Raw genomic sequence first — 21429 nt, forward strand, 5'->3', positions numbered from 1 at the left:
TCGACACCTCAGATCGACTGATCAATCTGTCAACATCGTCTGGGCAATTAATTGGCTAAGAAATGATTAAACATCTGGAAACTGCTAACAAACTACAATGGTGAACATGATAAGTAGAGAACCTGGTGGGATTTGGTTCATTTGTGCAGCCAGATGGTGCAGCTAGCATGGTTACAGACAAAACTGATTTATACTTCAATAAGGCCCTTGTTATAACTTCCGGTTGTCTCAACATTTCTGGTTCACACTGTGCGCCATTTCTTTCCTCCTTTAACAAGCCCCTGAGACGGAGCACCGCTTTGACCAGACCATCAACTACCTGTGGTGTCCGCTGCTATATTTACCTCCCCTCACGCCCTCGACACATAAAGAGAATTGATGAGATGTCTGTTTGTGTCCTGCCAGCAAAATGACCAGCAGCTGGTTGAACCGAACGTAACGAGACAGAAACTAAAAATAAAAAGTAAGGGATGTTTGGGGACAAAGTTTTTGTACTAATGAATGGTTAGAGGGGAAAGTGAAAATGTCACACGGATCACTGGCTTTATTCAACTCCACTTTCGAGAGATACACAACAACAAAAATAACACACGACACAAATGTAAAGTCAGGTTTTTATTTTGGCATGAACTAATTAATCAGCTGTGTTGTTTCAACCAACAACAATCCAAACAAAAACAGGTTTAAAGAATCATATGTTAAGCTTTTTAATACACTCACAACAGAATTACAAAAAAGAAATCAATGGATGAATAAATCTTGACTTTCCGATGCAGTTTAATGGCGATGGTGAGAATCTGAACATATGACTCACTCTTTATTTAGTCAGAGAGAAGATGGGTTTTCACTTTTATATTTGGTTTGTTGCACAGCAACCTGCCAGCCCTGCAGCGAGTCCTGACTTCACCTCACCACTTCAGTGTTTGAGAAATAACAAAACTCACAAATATTCAGGTATTATTAGCACATCATCTTTTCTTCTTAAATCTGATGGATGAAATTAACAATCCCAAGAGAAACCCTTCTCTTCATGTGAACAGTGAAGAAAATCAAAACTTGAGGGCCACTAAACTGGGTGAAACCAAACCCTCAGGTAGGTGAAGACGGCGACTATTGTCAGGAAGCAATCAGGAAATAGAAAAGCAGGAAACACTCCTGGACCCTACATGAACATGTCGTCATAGCCGGGGGGAGGCATGTGGTCCGGATCAGGCCTAAAAAACACGAAACACAAAATACTGTCATCAGGTTTTTCATTGTACATTTTTTCTTAATGTAGATAAACGCCTTCAGTTGCTTATTGGTCACTTTGGGTTAATTTGTGACCTGGTTTTGGAGTGATCTTCTACCACTCCTGTGGAGGGTAACAGTCGTCTTAAATCTCCTCCATTTGTTCACAATCTGTCTGACTGTGGATTTGTAGGTTCCAAACTCTTAAGAAATGATTTTGAAACCCTTTCAAATAATTGCCTGCGTTCCTCAGAAATTTCCTTCGTCTGTGCCATCATAGGCTTCCACAAGCGTGTGGTCAGACTGTAACAAATCCCTATTTGGTTTTGTTTTAACCATGAGGAGACACTGAACATTACATTGATTGGAAACACTTCTAAACAGATGGACTCTAATTAGGCCTCGAAATGAACTTGAACATACTTTTGCAAACAGATATGGCTCATTTTCCTGAATTAACAAATACTGAAGGGTAATGGTAAATTTCATCACAGAAGATCTCGTTCATTCTGTGTATTGGTCTCATGGAAATGTATGCTGCTTAGTTTTACAGGTCTATATTGGAGAAATTCCTTGTACGTAAACTGTGAAGGAGTATGGAGTCGTGCTAGTTGTTAGCATCCCCATTAGCATCTGCTCTGGAGTTACTGCCGAGTTCTTTCCTTAAAAACAATTGATAAAGACACAACAACGTATCCCAGGCTCTGACACTTACTAACCAGTTGGGAATAGTTTCAGTTTTAATAAGTGTGTGTAGGAGGTGACAAAATATGTGTCTCTGCAATGTCTGAAATTGTATTTTCTGTTTGCGTCAACCCCATCTAGTGCCTGTTATGGGAGATAAATAGGGGTGATGCCGCCAGAGCAGAAGGAGACAATCTTTGACCTCAGATCCTCACGTCCTTTACGTCCTTTATCTCTGCAATGTTTATTCACATTAAAATATGAATTGAAATATGAAGTGTTGTATCTTCCTCTTCTTTTGAGTCATATAGTAATCTGGTCATATTACTGCACCATGGGCCCTGTTACATAAATTTCCTCGCCCTTGATGTTGTGGTTTGTTCGTTTTCAGTAAATGTGCACTGGCATTTTCCACACTCATGCATGTATCCAGAGATGTTTCAGCCCTAATTGGAGATAGTAACATTTTCCTCAGACTTCTTCAGAAAACCATGGCAATGGTAGAAAACACATCACATCTTATGAACTTATCACAAACTTCCACTTAATAGTATGTGAATACCAAAAAGGACTTTTTCATGAACGTGGTAAATACGACACCATATTAAATGAAGGCCGTGTGATATTAAAATCCTGTCAGACTGAGTAGAACAGAGTTGAAAACACAGCTTAAATAACATGAGTGTCACTGACTCTTTTTATTTAACTCTCTATATACTAGAAGCAGAAGTAGAAACCTTAGAAGAGTAGAAAAGTCAAATGATAATTTCACAATATTTCAGTGGTATTCTCTTGGCCTCACGATGGAGATGTAAATAGCTTTATTCATACGGAGTGGGAGAGGTTCAGTGACTCACCCTGGTCTGTGGCGTCCGACGGGCCCAAACGGGTCGAAGCGAGCTCCCGGGGGGACGGCTCCAGGAGGCAGGATGTCTGGTATACCGCTAGACGGGTCAAAGCCAGAGCGAGGATACCCCTGCCTCAACGGGTCGACTATCATCCCACCACCACCACGAGTTCTGAGGGGGTGGGGGAGAAGAAGAGGGATTTAAGAAAAGGCAATATCTATTTTTTTCCCAACATTTAGACAATTAGTTTCATTTGATAACTGCTAAAAAAAAAATGCTACGCTATGATGTTGATGTTTCTGTAAATTTTCAACAAAGTTTCATGATTAAAACGAAATACTCTCAAGATGAGACCCACTCAGTTTGGACATTCAAAGTAAAACGTAAGTAAGTTTATAGAGCGACTTTAAAGAGCAAATGTCTCCAAGTGCTTCTCAATCAGTTTAGGTTTTGTTTAGTGCTTTAACCTGATTATATTTAATGCATCAGTTTCTGAGGCTTATGCATCCCCACAAAATCAATACTTGGAAAAAAAAACAAAGAAAACTAGGAAGTATATAAAGGAATTTAAAAAAAAACTTTAAAAATGTATTTCATGATACAGTCTGTATTATGACTGATACTCTGCCATTTTTTCCTGAACGTTTTGCATATTTTTTAAATTTAATTAAATACATTTATTCCATATTAGTGGAAGTTCTAGATATTTAACTGTGATTTTTCCTAATTCCTGACCTCATGTTGCAGAGGTTCACCTCTTTTGTCGCTTGACTGTCTGCCTGACTCGTGAGAGCTCCTGGTTCACCAGGGGGGTAATTAAAGAAAACAAGCTTTGATGCATATTCAGTTCATCTTAGAAGGAGTAAATACACTTTGGTGTGGATTCAAATTAACCCTGTTCTCCATAATGACAAAAATGTAAACAAGAGCGTAAAACAAGATATTTAAAATAAGAGAATCTAGTGCTGCTTTTTAAATGTGGCTGCAATAACTGTGAAAATAACACAATTTCAAGGAAATCTGCAAGATACAGGTAAAGTAAACTACCACTATGGAGGATATTTCAATACAAAACCTGCCTCTGATTAAAGTTCGACATTCAGTTGACAGGAGTCCACATAAGCGCCATTAATCCACTGCTGTCTGTCTGTCATTACGTGAACCGACCTTTACTCCACAAATCCCAGATTAGAACAAAACTAGAGCGATGCTAAAATGCATGCCAAAAAAATATGTGAAGGATTTGTTGTGGGTGAGGAGAAGGACTCACCCGAAGGGATCCAGATCTGCTCCTCCAGCTGCGAACGGAGGAACCATGGGACCCGGCCTGAAACACAAACACATACATGTAAAATTCAAATGACTGATTAAATAACATTTAAAATGTTTTACTAACATCAGTTTAGTTTCCTGGTATGTAGATTCACAAAGCAGTGAAACAATAAGGCCTACGAATATCTATTAAATACTTTATTTCATTACTCTTTACTCTTTTCAGAATCAGTCTTTTTTTTTTTTTAACCCAAATCATCTGCAGCAATTAGATCGTCTTCCCGCCAGTGAGAACCATTTAATCGTAAAGACATTCAACTCCACTGCGCTCAGATGACGTGTATGACTCCATTGTTGTTGCTCTTCTGCCCATCACCACATAAAACCACAAGATGTGACTGGCCTCAGAGATCTTAATGAGAGCCTCCATGCTCGGTCTACCATGGTCTAGGAACTGAAACACTCCTGTAACAGTTTATAACGACACTATTAACACACTGTCATCTACCTTTATCTCGTCATTTTGAAGTTTTGGTCTATTGCATAGACAAAACAAGGACTTCATTGTTCAGAAATGTCTCTCTTCTCGTGTCTTTAACAAATACTGAGACACTTTAAAATGTCTATGTATCTCATGTCTGTGATTGTAGATGGGACTGTTTATTTTCAGTATATTTACCTCATTCTTACACTATTTTTAAAATGATTTTATTCTATTTTTTCTCCTTGACTTGTATTCTTATGTCTATGTCTGGTCACATTTATGTCCTCTGTTATCTTGAGACTCTTGGACAAAAAAAATCCCCGCGGGCATCGATAAAGTGATCTTGAATCTTGAATTGAATCAACCCTAACCCTTATTTATTTCTGTCGGCCGGGAGAGAAAGTCAGGATCAACGCGGTAGTTAGATGCTGGTGACAACTGACCACTTCCTCCCAGAACTGATCGATTAAAGGGATGTGTTCAGATGTAGGGATTACTGAAAGGACATGCAGCACACAGGCCCAGAGGTCCAACAAATCATGAGACAGAGTCTCTGTATAAAACGTCTCCCACGAGTTCAGCGAAAAGACATAAAGGAAAATAATCAAAGAGAGACACATGGACGTAGACTGAGCTAAAACAAAGGTAACTGGAGTTATTTGAAGTTTAAGACGATTCAACACATCACCAATTATATTATTAGTAATTCTAATTATACACAATGAATTACAGGGACATGCTTTGAAAAATACTGCAGGTAAATCTCTTCTGTGACTTCATTTGTCTCCATTGTGTTTTTCTGGATCATCCCTGTCTGATCTCATCTTTCCTGATTCCCGCAATTTCAGTTTTTGCATTCTCATCCATTATTTCTTGTATCTTCCGCTGCCTCATTCTCTCTTTTCTTATTTTCTCTCTCTGTCTTATCTTGGTCATTTCTCCCAACCCTGCTCCTCCACATTATTTGGTTTACTGTCTCCCCATCTGTCAGTGGTTTCTCGTCCTCGTCTCCTCCCCCCGTTTCCTCGTCCCTCTGGGGACAAGGAGGCGACAGCAGCGAGGTTGATAAAGTGCTGACATCACCTCGCATCTCATCTGATTGGGTCACGGCTGGGAGGGTGGGGGGGTGGGGGGGATGAGGAGTGAAAGCAGAATGATTTCATCCTGCAGCTCCCTCTTTTGTGAACGAAAGACGCATGACTGGGTTTTTTTTTGTAATTATAAAAAAAACATATTTTGCATTTTATACCCTGAAATATTAGTAATCAACAAGTAGCTGAGTTCATCATATCAAACAAATAATGCAGCTTCAATTTTGTTGTGCTAAAAGCCAAACTGTATCATTCACCAGGTTCAAAATCATAATAATTGGTAGTAACCCATGAAAAATCAGGCCTCGCAACATAATAAAAGACACACACACACACCTCTGGATGTGCTGAGTTTTGCCTTGTGAAAGTCTAGACAGAGCAGATGTTGGCCGACTGCAGCAGTAGAGAGTAAATGAGGCCAGAGCTCAGGCAGCATCAGAGTGTGTGTGTAGTAAATACCAAAATGACATAAATATTGATAATAACAAGGTTTCCGTAAAATATCAGGCAGATACATTCACTGGTTTATCGTTACGGTTCCATTTCAAATTGACCTTTCTATGAAAGACCCGATATCGATCCATTAAGCCACTGATCAATTGTTCAAATACACGGCGTTTCCTGCATCCGCTCTAGAAAATTTGCCTGACAAATCCTGAAAAACCAGGCGATGACATTAGTCCACGCATGAGCGAGATCCAAAACCTGAGCAAACTCCAACTGAAATTTAGAAAGTATGAAGACAGAGAAGAGCTGGACAAAAGCAAAGTCACGTGAAAGATGTGAAACTAAAGCTGAAAAACTGTGGAAAACCAACAAATCTCCGAAGCCAATGACACTAGTCCAGTGAAATCTCTTTTATAATTAAGACAAATTGCTTTGAAACTTAAAAACCACAAAATTAATTAATATTGAATCAGAGACAAACAGATTCAGGAAACCAGCATCGATACAGTAATGATACTACGCTATATGCCAAGAGTCAATAACTTAAAGTGTTATCTGGCAGCATTAGTTCTCATACTTAAAACTGTTTCTGAATATAATAACTTCAGGCCTTGGATTTATTCCAGCAGTTTAAAGGCCTCCTAAAACTTAAAAGCCTGCAGTTAACCCTCATCCTGTCTGCGTCTCTCTATTGATGGGGGACAACAGACGTGTCCTGGTTTTCATTTCTGTCCTGCATTGCAGTTTCCTAAAAGCAGACAAAGCAGTGAGTGTACTGCCGCATGGTGGACTGTATGAATAAATAATGTTTTTTTATTTTTTTTATTTTAGACCCGCACTATTTCTTTTTTCAGTTTTTAACTTCAAGTTTGTAACTTTTAATGTATTTAACTTTCTCTCCCAAAACTAAATTAAGTTTGTTTTCTCCCTAAAGTTCATCCTGGTGCCATGATGTAAAAGAAAACATGAGTCATCAGAGCAGATCACCTTCTTCTTTCATGTCTCCCTGGTCCAGTTCTGATGTGTCCCTGACTGGTCTGCAGCTACACAGTCCAGAAACAATCAGACTCCTTTCAGTCACAAGCAGCAACAGCTTCTTCAGCAGTTTGAGCTACAGTAACTCGTCTGTTACATCAGAACTCACAGGCATCAATAATCTTCTGCTTGGACCACTTTTTTTTGCTACTGATTAAAGATGGGATTTGAAAAAACACAGATCCAAAACATGAGTGAAGCTCCAACTCTGATCATCATTAGACCTGAAATTTAGAAAGTATGACGACAGAGAAGAGCTGGACCAAAGCAAAGACACACGAAAGATCCAAAACTAAAGCTAAAATACTGTGTAATTACCACAAATCACTGGAACCAATGACAACATTAGTGAAAATTCTTTTGAAACTTAAATATCTTCATGAATTGATCTTGAATTGAATCAAATCAAGTCGGGACATAAGTAGCCAGCTCTGGTACTGACAACTACAGACCAGAAACACTTCACAAGAGCTGCAGCTCTGATCCAGTCAAACATCCATCACCCACCAGCAGCCACCATAACCAGATTAATTAATTAAAAAGTGCTGTTCTCTTCACCTGATAAAGGTTTTGCTATTTTTGGTGGGAAGTGCTGTGTCATTACCAACCAGTGAGGCTGTGTCCCGTGGTGAGGATGTCTGCTGGGCATGCGGAGGGGGTCGCTGTCCTCCCCTCTTCTTCTCTGCTCCTCCTCTTCCTCCTCCCTCCGACTCTTCCTCTCTCCCCTCTGTCCCGTTGGTCTGTCCTGGGAGGGCAGAAGCTGAGTCCTCACCTTCTCTGACAAACTGTCCTTGTCTTTGAAGACGCTGCAGAAAAGAGACGATGCTTAAACCTCACTTTACACCTTTAGTTCGTTCTAAAAGCTGGTGGAGAAGTAACATGTTCAACTAACTACTGGTGGTCATCAGGACTTTTATTTGCTATTTGCTAAGAGATCATTTTATTTAAATATTTGGTTCTGACCTGAGCTCTGTGTTACCCATAAATGGTTGCTGTTGTTTTTCATTTTTCAGGTCATAAGAATTAGCTCCATTATGAAGAAATCACACACCAACCTGTCGAATGTGTTCAGCTGGTCGGCATCAACGTGATCACTAATGTTCACCGTCAAGTCCGTCACCTGCTGAGTGCTGGAGTTCTTCACACACATATTCAGTAAATTAAAAAGACAGAGACAGACACACATACACAACGTCAACATCTGATCACTTTATCAAAATTCAAACAGAAACGGCAGATTTTTACTGAAGCTCTGTAGGGTCATGTGAAATCTGATCAAATATTACAGTGAAACCAGATTAATTCCTGACGTTCTTGATTTTGCTGACCTCTAGTGGTCCAGGCGAGCTCTCACCCTGCTGCGATGATTAAGTAAGTCAAGCTAAGCTTAGCTACATTACGATAAGATGAAATAAGATATGTTCAAATGTTCTGTGAAAAGTTAAAATTCCTCAGAAACAGATAAATATATATAGTCCAGAGGATGAAGGTAAAACCCATTTTCTTTCACCACCAAAAAAAAACTGTCATAACAAAATAGTAACAAACACACTGGATCTGTTCGCAGGACGTGTGTAGTCATCTGCAATGATTGAATATATTTGCTGTCTCCCACAAAGATACTGCCAATAATTAGGATTTCTTTTCTTACATGTCACAATATTCAGCAATTCACACAGGGCACATTAGCAGCAAGCGATTTCTTCTGATTTTTATAGCTTTGTCTACCCCAAACCCTGGCAAAAAAAACGGGCAATTGGACTTGTTGAGTTTTCTTGAAGAAGTCTAATCCAATTCTGATACTTAGCTGTCACTGGAGGAATTTATTATTATCCTAATTTTTCACCCTGATGAATGGCACTCGAACAATTACTCCCATTCATGTGCAGAGACATCATTTACAGGTGGACAGCATCCACAGTTCTTACTGTTTAAACCCCAACTCCCCACCAGAACTGAAGACTTGGATCTTGCTTTTGGATCTACTGTGCCCTGGGTGACTGAGGACCTTCCCAAACATATTCACTGTGCCCACCATCAGGTTGAAGATCAAGGTGGAGTCAACAGCGATGGCTTTGAGCAGCATCTGTGTCTCAGAGTCGCCGGCTTTGTAACGCAGACTGTATAACTCCTTACTGCTGTTCCAGTCAGCGGGTAGTAGCTCTGACTTCTTATCACTGCTGCGAGGCTGCAACCACAAACAAGAGAAACAGAAACAGAGATGAGACGCAAGGACAATTTGAGTGCATCATGATGCAACAGTCTCAGTGGGTTTGAGTCTTTAATTTAAAACGGCTGCAGGTTCAGACACGACACATCATGTCAGTGTCAGTAACATCGACTACATGCAGAAGCGAGTGCTCATTTATGAAGCTAATGCTAATCTAAGTGTTAGCCTAGCCAATTCAGAAATCCATTAGACAAAATGTTAGTTTAACTCTTACGTAAATAACAAAGGCTTATAAAACAATAACAACAGGAACGAAAGTTACCATGACTACTTTAGATTTGTCACTTTAATTCGGGGTATAAATCATTCACAAAAACATCTGCTGTATCCGTGTATTATTTGTTTAATAAGCATTAGTTACAGCGTTGATGTAACGTCAGGTTCAGCTAACGTTAGCTAGAATAATTTACCTCGTCTCCGGAGCCGATACAGCGGTACCCACTTTTTATCATCTCCCAGTGAACGAAACACACCACGGCGTCCTGTGGGCAGCTGATGCTACCTGCGACACAGGTATATAACACCTCTAAACCCGCCATGTTTCTTTATACTAGTGGCATAGGCCGAGAAATGAAAACGAAAATTTTGACAGAAGCTTTACGGCATCAAGTTCCCTAGCAACAGCAGGAACTTTGTGTGTCCGGATTTCAAAGTAAAAGCTTCTCGAGGTTAAAAACAAAAACTAACGCCAACAAATAGCAAATTTGAACAACTACAACGCTACCCTTTAAACGTTAACATACAAAAAACACAAATTAAATACAGTTAACAAATGAAAATGATACATTCACCAATAGGAAGTTAAAAAAAATCACCCTACGTTTGTAAAATAATAAATAAAAAAAATAATATCACAACTAGCAACAATATTAATAATGATGATAATAATAATGAACACAAATGTAAGCTAAGTTTTAAGGAAAGGGAATAAAAATATACATCTATATACATCTTTTGCTTTAAAGCCATCATGGAAACTATTAAATTATGATAATTAAACTCACTCGTTTTATCTAAGATAAGGATAATAACGAAAAAGACAACACATTATTATTATTATTTTTTTACATTAATTAATTAATTAATTAAATTTATTTTAATTCGGAGCACATTTAGTTTTAATAAAGGGAAAGTATCTGGAGTCGGAAACTGGTAGTTTACTATTTCTAACTTTACATAGGTCTGTCGGTTTTGTTTTGATCCAACGCAAAGGAGTTTCCGGTGAGAAACATGAACGATATAACTTGTTCCGCTCTTCAAGACGTGTTCTCTCGCAGTACAATAAAGATTTCAGTGTAAAATCAGTAAAACACTGAAGACATTTGGGAAACAGAAGAAGCACACTGTGCTTATCTGTCATATTTCAAATACACTTCATTACCCTCAATGGTTTATAACATTCAAAATGCTGCAGGTCTTGACTGCCCAAAGTTTACTTCTGAGTCTGAGAAACAATTTCCTATTTATAAAACAATATTAAAATATTTTACCATCTCGTACATTTCAAAGCAAAAAATCTTTTCTTATGTCGTTACAGACTGAGTAAAACTCTTCCTCTTTGAAAAATGTGTCCTTCCAAAATCTATTAAAAATAAAAATAAACACCCTACTTTACTTGTTACACAATATTCAACATCGCATGTAGAAATTATTTATCATCAAAAATCTTCCAAAATAACCACGTGTAATATTTCTGACACACGGATTTGGGGCAACCATATTTCACCATATAGACATAAAGTTTCAGATACTGTTAAAATATTTTGTGCCACTAAGCAGATGAGTCCCTCTATATGAGATGCGGATTTTGCCTTGGACAATTTGTATTATTACTGGCGAGATATAAATAAAATTGAATTGAATTGAATTATTATTTTCCGTAATAACTTTTAGTTAATAAAATCATGTATTAATTTATTTATGTTTGTGTTGATATTTTTAGTAATACTGGTATTAATACATGTACTGATATTGCTGCTACTACCATTGATAAAATTATTAACTTGTGTTTATTATTATTGTTGTTATTATTATTATTATGTTTATATGTTTATTTGTGCTTCCGTTTTGTGGTTTCCTGCAACAACATTTCCCGTCATGCCCCGCGCAGGGCGGTAGGAAAGAGAAGCTTCCTTGTCAAGATGGCGGCTCCCTTGACTCTACTTTTAATTCTAGCCGTAACAATCCGTGCGGTTCTCTTCAGGTCCAGTTTAGCGGACCTGATCGCGGAGCGGGTGGAGGTGGTGTCTCCGATCACCGCCTGGAAGCGAGGTAAGTCCGGGGTCCGGCAGCTGCTCCGCTTCCCCCTACTCCTGCTCCTTCACCTCGGATGTCAGTCCAGAGTGAAGTCGGTAGCGACAAACCGGTGTTGCAAGAAAAATCTGAGCCTCTGATCCAGAGGTTTTCTGGTTCATTAAACAATAAGCTTTACCAACAAGCTTTACCCCCAGTGACATATTACTACATGCACTGTCAGGTCTGCACGAATAACTAAATCACTCGTGGTTCAACCGTTTTAAATGATTTTTTTTAAAAAATTAGTATTACATTATGCAAATATATACATTTGCATAATAGCTGCTGTGTTAATTGCGCTTTAGATTATTTTTTGTATGTCATAGTTTTTTTTTTAAACTCTGCCTTAATAGCGTCTGGGCGTAACGTTGCTGTAATTTCCTGTAAAAAGCCGTCCCTTACAATTCGTCATTCATTCAATCGACATTCATATCCATGAAATGAGTCCATTTAGTCCGCTCAGACATGAATTACCGCCTGTCACTGGATCTGATTGATCTAACTTTTCTAAACTGAAGCTGTTGATTCATTAGGACAGATGTGCTCAGGTGTTTGAGATCTTTTTCAAACTGAAGAAACAAGGCTTTGCAAATGTAAGGTCTTACGTTGCAAAAAAGTGGTGTTTTAGAAAAAAAAAATTATGCTAAATTTGTGTATAAAGGCTCACAGAACACTTTATTAGGAACAGTAAACAGGAACACACTGCTTGAGTCTGGTGTCCTGGATTTAATAAGACTTTACGGTGGATCTTTGTTCTTTTGTCAGTCCTCATAAACAGTCAAAGGATGCAATGAAAGAGAATTTAATTGCAGTGCAGTATGCACACCCGTCATTGTCCTACTGGGACTGAAAACTTCTGGCTTCTAAGAGTAAACAGGGAGAAGATGAGTGATGACTCCAGAGGAGATAAAGTGAGAGAACTGGTGTACTGGTGTAATGGGGTGAATTAACAGGGGAAACCAAGAAGGATTAAACAGCCTCTGTTTCAGTTGCTGCACCTTTTCCTCTCAAACTAAACCTCCTGGATTCAGATCTTCTCACTGAGGAGGTCTCTGAAGTCCATCCTCTGTCGTGGAGCATCATCCTGCTGGGAGATTGTAATGTGTGACCAGCAGTGAGATTGTAGCGCTCAGTCCTGTTTCTGACCCACCCTCTGCAGCCTCAGCAGGAATTCATTAGACGAGGCTACGTTTGTACATCTAATTTATTACATTTTTAAAGGGGAAGCATTGACAAGATTTCTTGTTCCATTTTTCAAGATACATGTCTGTTCTCAAACAGTGCGTATCTACCAATATTCAACAGTTAGATAGATAGATAGATAGATAGATAGATAGATAGATAGATAGATAGATAGATAGATAGATAGATTGACATGTCTTGTCAGTGTTTGCAACATAAAAAAAAAGAAAACATTGGAACAAATAAAAAAAATACCAAATAAGGTATGTACCATTATATATATAGTATATACTGTCAGAATGAAGTATGAACACAGTAATTATATGCGAGTATGTAAATAGACAGTATGTTGTGCAAATAGTGCAAAATCACAGAGTGAGCTAACAGTAGTTCAGAAGCCACCCCCTTTTATTTAGACTAAAATGAATTTAATGTTTAAACGTAATACTGCTAAAAGCCTTTGCATGAAGCCCAGATGCCGTTCGTTGAATCGCTGAGGATTTTCTATGTAGCACAACACATGAACAAGAGACTAACATTAGAACACTAAGCAGTAACAGGAAGTTGGTTAATGATCAGAAATGTGGACAATGACGCGTCTTTGTGCTGTTTGTTTGCAGTGGTTGAAGGTTTGGCTCTGCTTGATCTCGGTGTATCGCCGTACTCCGGAGATGTTTTCCATGAGGTGAGACACGATAAACACACACACACACACACAGTAGAGTAGGGTTCATTCATCCTTTAATTTGACCAGAGTGTGTTTTTACTGACTCTGTTCATGTGTGAGTGCGTGTTTCTCCCTCCTCTGATGTTCCTCTTCCTTTTTTTCCTCAGACTCCTCTCATCATTTACCTCTTTCACTTTGTGGTGGACTTCGCAGAGATCACGTTTATGGTGAGTAGGAAACACCAAACGGACAAAAAGTTTCATTCATGTATTTCGTCTAAACCTTTTCTGTCTGTTCAGTTGGCGGACGTGATCACTGCTGTGGCTCTCTACATGGCTGTGAAGGACTACAATAAACAAGTGGTAAGAAAATGCCAAAATGTACTGAGAAAATACTGAACTCACTCTTATAATAATAATAAAATGTGTTGTTCAGTGCCACTGAAAAGCTTTTGCACTCTTCAGAGTTTTCTCAATTTCTGCATGAAAAGGATTAAGCGGATTTTCACACGAGTCCTGAAACTAGACAAGAGAAACACAATCAAACAAATGAAACAGAAATATAAAACTGGTGTTTTGTTTATTCAGAAAAGTGGGGCCAGTCCGACATAACATATCTGTGAGGTGGAAAAGTAAGTGCACATCTAGGATTATAAGTAGTTTTCAAGGCCAAATGAGAGTTCATCCGTTCAGAAGTGTTGAGATTTTATCTTGGTCTGATCTACACAAGTACAAGTATGTGTTGACATAGACGGAGGAGCTTTCTGAGCAGCTTAGAAAAAGAGTTGTTGTTGCTCATCAGATTGGAAAAGGACACGCAATCAATCTCTAAAGAGTTTGGAGTCAACAAATTAAGAAGGTTTGAAACAACATTTAATTTCAGCATCAGAACATCCATGAAACATGGGGGTGGTAATGTACCTGTTTGGGCCTGTTGTTCTGCATCTGGACCAGGACGACTTGTCCTCATCGATGGACCAATGAATTCTGAATTATTCTAGTAAATCATAAAAGAAAACGACAGGACATCAGTCCATGAGCTGAACCTTAAGAGAAATGGGCCATGCAGCAAGACAACAAACTCAAAAACACAACAAAAGAATGGTTAAAGAAGAACAAAGTGAATGTGACGGAACGACCAAGTCAAACTCTTGACCATAAAACAACAGACATGTTGTCAAAGGACTAGTGAGGAATGGACTAAAATAAAAGCTGCTGTAGACGACTGATCAGAAGTTACAGTAAATGCTTAGGTTCTGTTGTTGCTGCACAAGAGGGTTCACTTACTTTTGCAACTCACAGATATGAAAAATGAATTAATAAAATCATAAGTACAATATGTCTTCTTCATTAGTTTGGGTTCTGTTTGTCTACTTCCAGGACGTTTGTGAAAATCTGCTGATGCTTTGCGTGAAATGACCCTAAACGTCACTGTGTGTGCTCTGTTAGGGTCTTTGTAGTAACGGTGCTGTGATGCCTTCGATGTTGTTTTCAGTTCAGGAAGCAGAAGTTTGCCTTGGAGGCAGAACGCTACCCTCTGGACTGCCTGGAGCTCGTCAGAAGCCCCGAAGAAATGTATTACATCCCCCTGAAAGTAGCCATGTTGTAAGTGTCATCAGTCAGAGAGTGTTAAGTCGTAGTGAGCTGGTTTGTGCTGGAGCCACTTTAAGCCCAGATCTCTTAACTGAACCGTTCTCCTCTCACAGTTACCTGTTGAACCCGTTCACTATCTTGTCCTGCGTCGCCAAATCGACCTGCGGCCTGAACAACGCCGTCATCAGCCTCTTTATCCTCGCCACCATTAAAGGTAGACTGCTGCCTCTTATTTCTGTCTTAGCAAGACTAGACTGCCGTCTGCTGTTCTGCTAAATCTGGAATCAGGTTTTATTTAAAAAAAATAAATTAACTCAAGGTATTACTGCAACCTTACACTCGGTAATCGCTTCAGTTGCACATATGCACAAGTAAATGTAGTTTTCAGGCAGTTTCTTTATTGGTGGTGTTTTCCAAGAGTAACTCTTTGTTTGTGTTTCAGGAAATGTTTTGCTGAGTGCCATATTCCTGTGCTTGGCCACCTATCAGTCCATCTATCCCCTCACTCTGTGCGCTCCAGCAATGCTGTACCTGATGCAGGTATGTTGTGCACAGATAGTTTCACTGGCTACGTTTACATGGACAGTGTTTCTCCAGTCAGATCAATCGTTCTGATTAGAGACGGACGACTTGACAGTGTACTTAGACCACAGGGGTCAAACATGCGGCCCCGTCTGAGGGTCCGATCTGGCCCACAGCATGAATTTGCACAAATTACATTTACAATGAAGTGGACAGAACACAACACCGAGACCCAGAACTAAACCGCAGACAGCAATGAGCTCAAATTGCACTTGTTTTTCTTAAGTTCATTAAACGTAAAAAGTTCTTCTTCTTCTATGCACTAAAACAAATGGGAATCTGCAGTTGTCATGGCTTATAGGTTATTATTTTAGATTTTTACCCCGGTTTCATTTTTTTCTTTTGCACGTTTTCTCTGTCTCCTCTAGCGTCAGTACATCCCGGTGAATTTTCGACGGACCAGCTTCTGGTGGTTTGTCGCGCAGTACCTCTTCATGTACCTCGGCAGCCTGTTCGTCCTCGTCGGCCTCTCCTTTTTCCTGCTCAGCTCCTGGGACTACCTCCCTTCTGTCTACGGCTTCATGTGAGTGGAGGGGCCTTAAGGGCGTCCTGCGTCTTGGCCGCACATACAAAGCGAGATGTCGCTTCTTGTCCTTCTCAGCGTCTGCATTAGCAGCTTTAGCCACAAACTAAATTCCGAGTGAGAGAAACCACAGGTGGAGAGAGTATGTGAGATGAAACTCTGAAGTGTGAGAACTGCAGCTGCTCAGTGGGTAAGAGGATGAAGACGCCCTGCAGGACAGAAAGGGAACCAGGTTATAGCAGTTATAATATATCTTTTTTTGACCGCACATATAACGATCTTCTTTTGGAAAACATTACTTTGATATTTGCCACCACTGTCAGACCAGGTCACCTTTTACCACATCTCTGTGGTTCAGTTCTTATGCGTCCATTGTAGGAGCTTTCATGCTGCCACAAACAAGTCATCGCAGTTTGCTCTTTAATCCTTCCACTTGTCCATTTATCCGGGTTCCAACATCAACTTTGAGTGTTCAACGTGCTGCCTGATATATCCCACCCACTGACAGGAGCCATGAGAACCAGATAGTCTGTGCAGTTAGACGCTCACAGTGCTACTCTTGCTCATCACAAAAGAAACAACTTGTACGTCTCACCACCAGAGGGCACTGTAAAATTTTTTTTTTTTTTTTTTACTGTTGAAGTCACTCTTAGCCCAAATCATGATCTCACTTCCCTGAAACTCAAATTTATTTGTGTTTATGCTTAAGAAAACTGAATAAAGTGACACCTGAACGTGTTTCTGTCTCTCCCCTCCAGTCTCTCAGTTCCTGACCTCACCCCAAACATCGGCCTCTTCTGGTATTTCTTCGCCGAGATGTTCGAGCACTTCCGCCTCTTCTTCCTCTGCGTCTTCCAGATCAACGTCTTCTTCTACACCATCCCCCTGTCCATCAAGCTCAAGCAAGTCCCCCCTCTTAACGAATCCGTTCTCTGTTCTCTCCCAACGTCTTAATTTAATCTCGGTTAACCTCGTGGTGTTTGTGCCGCAGGGAGCATCCTGTGTTTCTGATGTTCATGCAGCTGGCGGTGATCTCCATCTTCAAGTCTTATCCCACGGTGGGAGACATCGCTCTCTACCTGGCCTTCCTCCCCGTCTGGAGCCACCTGCACAGATGTGAGTGTAAACGTCAAGAAATGGATACTGGCCGACTGGCCACATTATTAGGAACACTGTTCTTTTCTTTTCACTTCTTTTCACAATTTCTACTCCTATGACGTTCTAGAGAGCGGAGTTTAGGTTACTGTTGACGGGCTCTTAATATTTTGGACAACTCTTCCAACTACACATATTGGAAAATGTGGTAAGTTGGGATGCGTTCCGGTTTAATAAAGTTTTTACGTCTCGTCCAGTCTTGAGGAACATCTTCCTGGTGTCCTGCGTCCTGCTGGCCTGCTCGGCTCTGTTCCCCGTCCTCTGGCACCTCTGGATCTACGCCGGCAGCGCCAACTCCAACTTCTACTACGCCATAACTCTGCTGTTCAACGTGGCGCAGGTAGGACGCTCATAAAGTCAACGGAATGTGGTTGATTTGATCAGGAACAAACCGCGTGATTGAAGGTGTGATTTCTCTATGCTCAGATCCTGCTGGTGTCGGATTATTTCTACGCCTTCCTGAGGCGAGAACACCACCTCGCCTACGGACTGTATCTGAAGAGGAAGGACGGCTCGGAGGCCACGCTGGTGCTTAAATAAGACACGCCTTGGCGGGGAGGGGGGAGAGGAAGGGACGGCTCCTTTGTCCTCAGAAGGATCAAACACAAACTGAGGAGGACAAGAGACTCTCTGGTCCTCGGACAGATCAAAAACACACAATGCAGGAAGTGTGCTCGGTCATATGGAAACCATACTACATGACAGACGTGGGGCGTGGACACGTGGCTCCTTCTCGTCTGGAGTGCTCTCATTTTGAAGCCTCCACCTGGAACTTGCACCTGTACAGGTGACTTTTATTTTGAAGATTTTTCACCCTTCTTTTTGTCCCCCAGCTTGAACCAAGTCTTGCGCAGAAGGAAAAATCCTTCTTTGCTCTTATTTGCTATCGAAATGTGAGATACTACTGGTTTGATAGTTTCTGGTACACAGTCCCCCCACACACACACGCTGTTCTGGGCCATTTCAAGTTTACATGATTACGTTTATAGTAAAACTCTCTTTTGTGGTGAGAAATGCAACAAAATAACCTTCTGTTTCTCACGACTTTCTAGCCGTTTCCTTTTTCACGCACATGTTTAATTAACTGATTCACAGAATTACAAACAGTGGAGTTTTTAGTTACATAAACCATAAAACTGCAATAGTGAACTGCCTGATATTTGGCAAAAGAAAGGTTTATTTACTCAGATCAGTAAACTCCTAATGATTAATTACCGATTAATATCATGGACCAAGTTGAAGTCTCCAAATTAATCAGTCCTCTATTTCTGCATGTAATCAAAGCTGTTTCATGAAGCCATTGTTCAAATGAGATTCGACAGTGAAAGTGAATCTCTCCCCTATGCATGCAGGGCGTTATGGTTTGACATTTAGCAAAATACGCCCTTCTGGTGGAATGAAACGTATGAAGCTAGGATGTGGTTAACTTGGCTCAAAGACGCTGTGGTCGAGAAATAGTCAGACACACGCGACTACAACCAGAAAACGGTCTTTATGCTAAGCTAAGCTAACTATCTTCTTTATATTCAACATACAGACACAGACGTAGTTCCAATATTAACGTTCAACTCAACTTAAACCCTTCACTAGACTTTGAGCATGTTTCAAATCCAGACTAGACACTAACTCTGTGCAGTGTTTACTACATACTCATCATCGTCAAACTGTAACGATTTAACACAACACAGCTGATCAGCTGATTTATACTAACAGGGGGTGAAATTGTTTGGTCCACGTGGTGGTTAAATGGACCTTTACATACTCAAACCCTGCACAGAAATGGTGCGTATCGTGGAAGTGGGACCTAAACCACTGTTCAATTTTTTTTTTAGTTTAATTCACTTTCCTCCTTAATCAGAAATCATTGTGACATCTCTGCCTTCACAGCCTTCATTTAGAGCCTTTAAAAGAAGCCTTAAACAGCATTAGAAGTGTTTAAAAGAAAGATCACTCTTAAATGATTTGCTTTCTATTGTATTAACAAGTTTTAGTTTGTTAATTGGTTTATGTAGGCACCAACAGAATCCCCCAAAATCCAACATTAGAGTTTTATGTGTAACTGCAAACTGGTTTATGTGTGAAATAAAACCATAAAGTCAAACAACCTATAAACAACCCTAACCTGTTTGGGCAGAGGGTCGACGGCGGCCATTTTGATACCAATGAAAAATTATTTATTTATTTTCTGCACTGAAAACATTGCGAAGAGATTTAATTCTTACTATTGTTATTATTTGAGAGAAGGGAGGAGCTTTTTTTTTTTCCCCCCTTTTGCTTTTCTGTTGTTTTGATACTGCTCTGTGTATTTCAGTGTGTTTAGTTTGAATACATTAAAGTTCAGGGTTTGAGAGGGTTTTATTTGAAGAATGACTGATGTTGATTATTAAACGTGAAGTCTCGACTTTTGTTTGTCTTGTGGTTTTAATAGTTAAGACCAGCGACGGTCCATAAATTACAAATGAACTATGGCTACAGTCCTGTCCAGCTGGTTGGTCATGTGACATGAAGCCAACCAATCACATACATCCACATATTTACCAACTAACACTTGGTCATATTGTGAACACATACTTCTGATCAGCTCATTTTATTCACCATCCATGTAACAATTGATCAGATTAAGAAGAAATAAGAAATAATGTCCAGGGCCGTTTCTTCTCTTCAAACAGAAGCAAGTTCATCATGTTCATCTCGTACCCTTTTTTTTTTTCTCGAGAAAGTCTGAGTTCACTTGCGGTGAACATGACTTCCCATGTGGTAACCACAAGCTCACAAGTTTCATTTCAAGGCAGCAAAGTACACGAACATCTGCAGACACACTCACACTACGAAGCAGAAGAATTATTTAAGCCTTCAACACAAATCATTAATCAGAGTTTGTCGGCGTTAACTAGATCATGAATGCACCAAAGAAATTTTCGAAGGAAGTGTTTTTCAGAGTATTTACGGTATTGCTAACACTAACATAAATAGTCTGGCCTTTGTGGAAATGAAAAATTCCACCCAGGTAGCTGTCTCCAAATTGAGTGCTCTGAGACCTCATGAGGGTTGTTTCAGGATAGAAACGCATAACACTGTGGTAATATGCACTGCTCCCAATGAAGGAGACTTTGGAATAAACAAAGTAGTATCCCTCCTTCTGGACTTCAAGTCTCCCGTCGCCGTATCTCATGTCATGAAGAAGAGAGCGGTTCAAGCTCCAGTGCATGACCTGACTTTCATGAACTACGCCTGACACATCTGTAGGGACAAGAAGACAAAAGACAGGCGTAGTAACCTTAGTTTGGAGTTTGAGTAAAAGTAACCAGAGGTTCACAGCCTCAGATTTAAACGCAGGAAAACGCAGTACCGTAAAATTATTTTTCTTGCAGAATAGAAAGTGACTAAATGCCTTACTAATATCAATAAAAATGCCAGTGTGAGTTATCTCACCATACAGATGTGCCATCGGTTTTGAATTCAGAACACGGCTGCGTCCATCTCGTCCTGTGACAGGAACTGAAAAGTTGTCACCAGAAATCAGCTCTGAAACAGCCTGTAACAGAGGTTTAAGAACAAACAAAAAAAAATAAAATAGAAAATCCTCCATGCTACACACCACTGTGATCAAACTAGACGGGCAATGAATACATATATACTATATTATTTTTTTGTAACCTATTCTTCTCTTTCACTGAATTTATTTGTTAAGTCACCAGGTATTTAGACTAGTAACACGTTCCCCCTTTCCCCTTTTGTTTTCCATTTAGTAGCTTTAAGGTGGTTTAAATCATCTTACGACCAAAGTGACACTCACAGGTGCAGAATGGAAGAAGCAGCTGATGAAATAGGTCTCTATGGCGATGCCACACAGCACCACACTCAGCATCACACACAGCAGTGTTTGTGCAGCGTTTGTGGCGGCTTCGCCTGGCAGCTTGGTGCCACCCTGCTGCTCATCTGGACTCTGAGGCAATGGGGAGAAGACAACAGTGCTGTCCAGTTTGTTCCTGTTTCGCTGCATTCCTGCTAAAGTCCTGCAGTAATTGTCGAGAACTGTATTTCCAATAAATGGATATGGAGTTCCGCAGAGAAAGAAACACCTATTGACAAATATATGATGAAGATGTCAG

General features: G+C 40.0%; 3 protein-coding genes across 3 annotated transcripts; 1 reads left to right on the forward strand and 2 right to left on the reverse strand.

Annotated features, from left to right (window-relative positions):
- Positions 1-602: 602 nt before the first annotated feature.
- Positions 603-9941, reverse strand: psmf1 (proteasome inhibitor subunit 1). Its single transcript, XM_047583240.1, has 7 exons — positions 9732-9941; positions 9127-9279; positions 8147-8229; positions 7700-7897; positions 4033-4089; positions 2772-2933; positions 603-1214 (listed from the first exon to the last, which is right to left on the reverse strand). Exons 1-7 carry the CDS (start codon positions 9858-9860, stop codon positions 1163-1165), a joined length of 834 nt encoding a protein of 277 aa, XP_047439196.1. The 5' UTR covers positions 9861-9941; the 3' UTR covers positions 603-1162.
- Positions 9942-11430: 1489 nt separating this feature from the next.
- Positions 11431-19718, forward strand: pigu (phosphatidylinositol glycan anchor biosynthesis, class U). The gene is made up of 12 exons (XM_047583239.1): positions 11431-11592; positions 13419-13483; positions 13633-13692; positions 13765-13827; positions 14960-15069; positions 15171-15271; positions 15500-15597; positions 16008-16162; positions 16921-17064; positions 17154-17278; positions 17515-17657; positions 17744-19718. Exons 1-12 carry the CDS (start codon positions 11463-11465, stop codon positions 17855-17857), a joined length of 1308 nt encoding a protein of 435 aa, XP_047439195.1. The 5' UTR covers positions 11431-11462; the 3' UTR covers positions 17858-19718.
- LOC125006825 (tumor necrosis factor ligand superfamily member 14-like) lies at positions 19582-21429 on the reverse strand. The gene is made up of 3 exons (XM_047583241.1): positions 21114-21429; positions 20750-20852; positions 19582-20557 (listed from the first exon to the last, which is right to left on the reverse strand). The coding sequence occupies exons 1-3, from the start codon at positions 21318-21320 to the stop codon at positions 20208-20210; spliced, it is 660 nt and encodes a 219-aa protein (XP_047439197.1). The 5' UTR covers positions 21321-21429; the 3' UTR covers positions 19582-20207.

This window comes from Mugil cephalus, chromosome 4 (assembly GCF_022458985.1).
Source record: "Mugil cephalus isolate CIBA_MC_2020 chromosome 4, CIBA_Mcephalus_1.1, whole genome shotgun sequence".
Classification (NCBI taxonomy): Eukaryota; Metazoa; Chordata; class Actinopteri; order Mugiliformes; family Mugilidae; genus Mugil; species Mugil cephalus.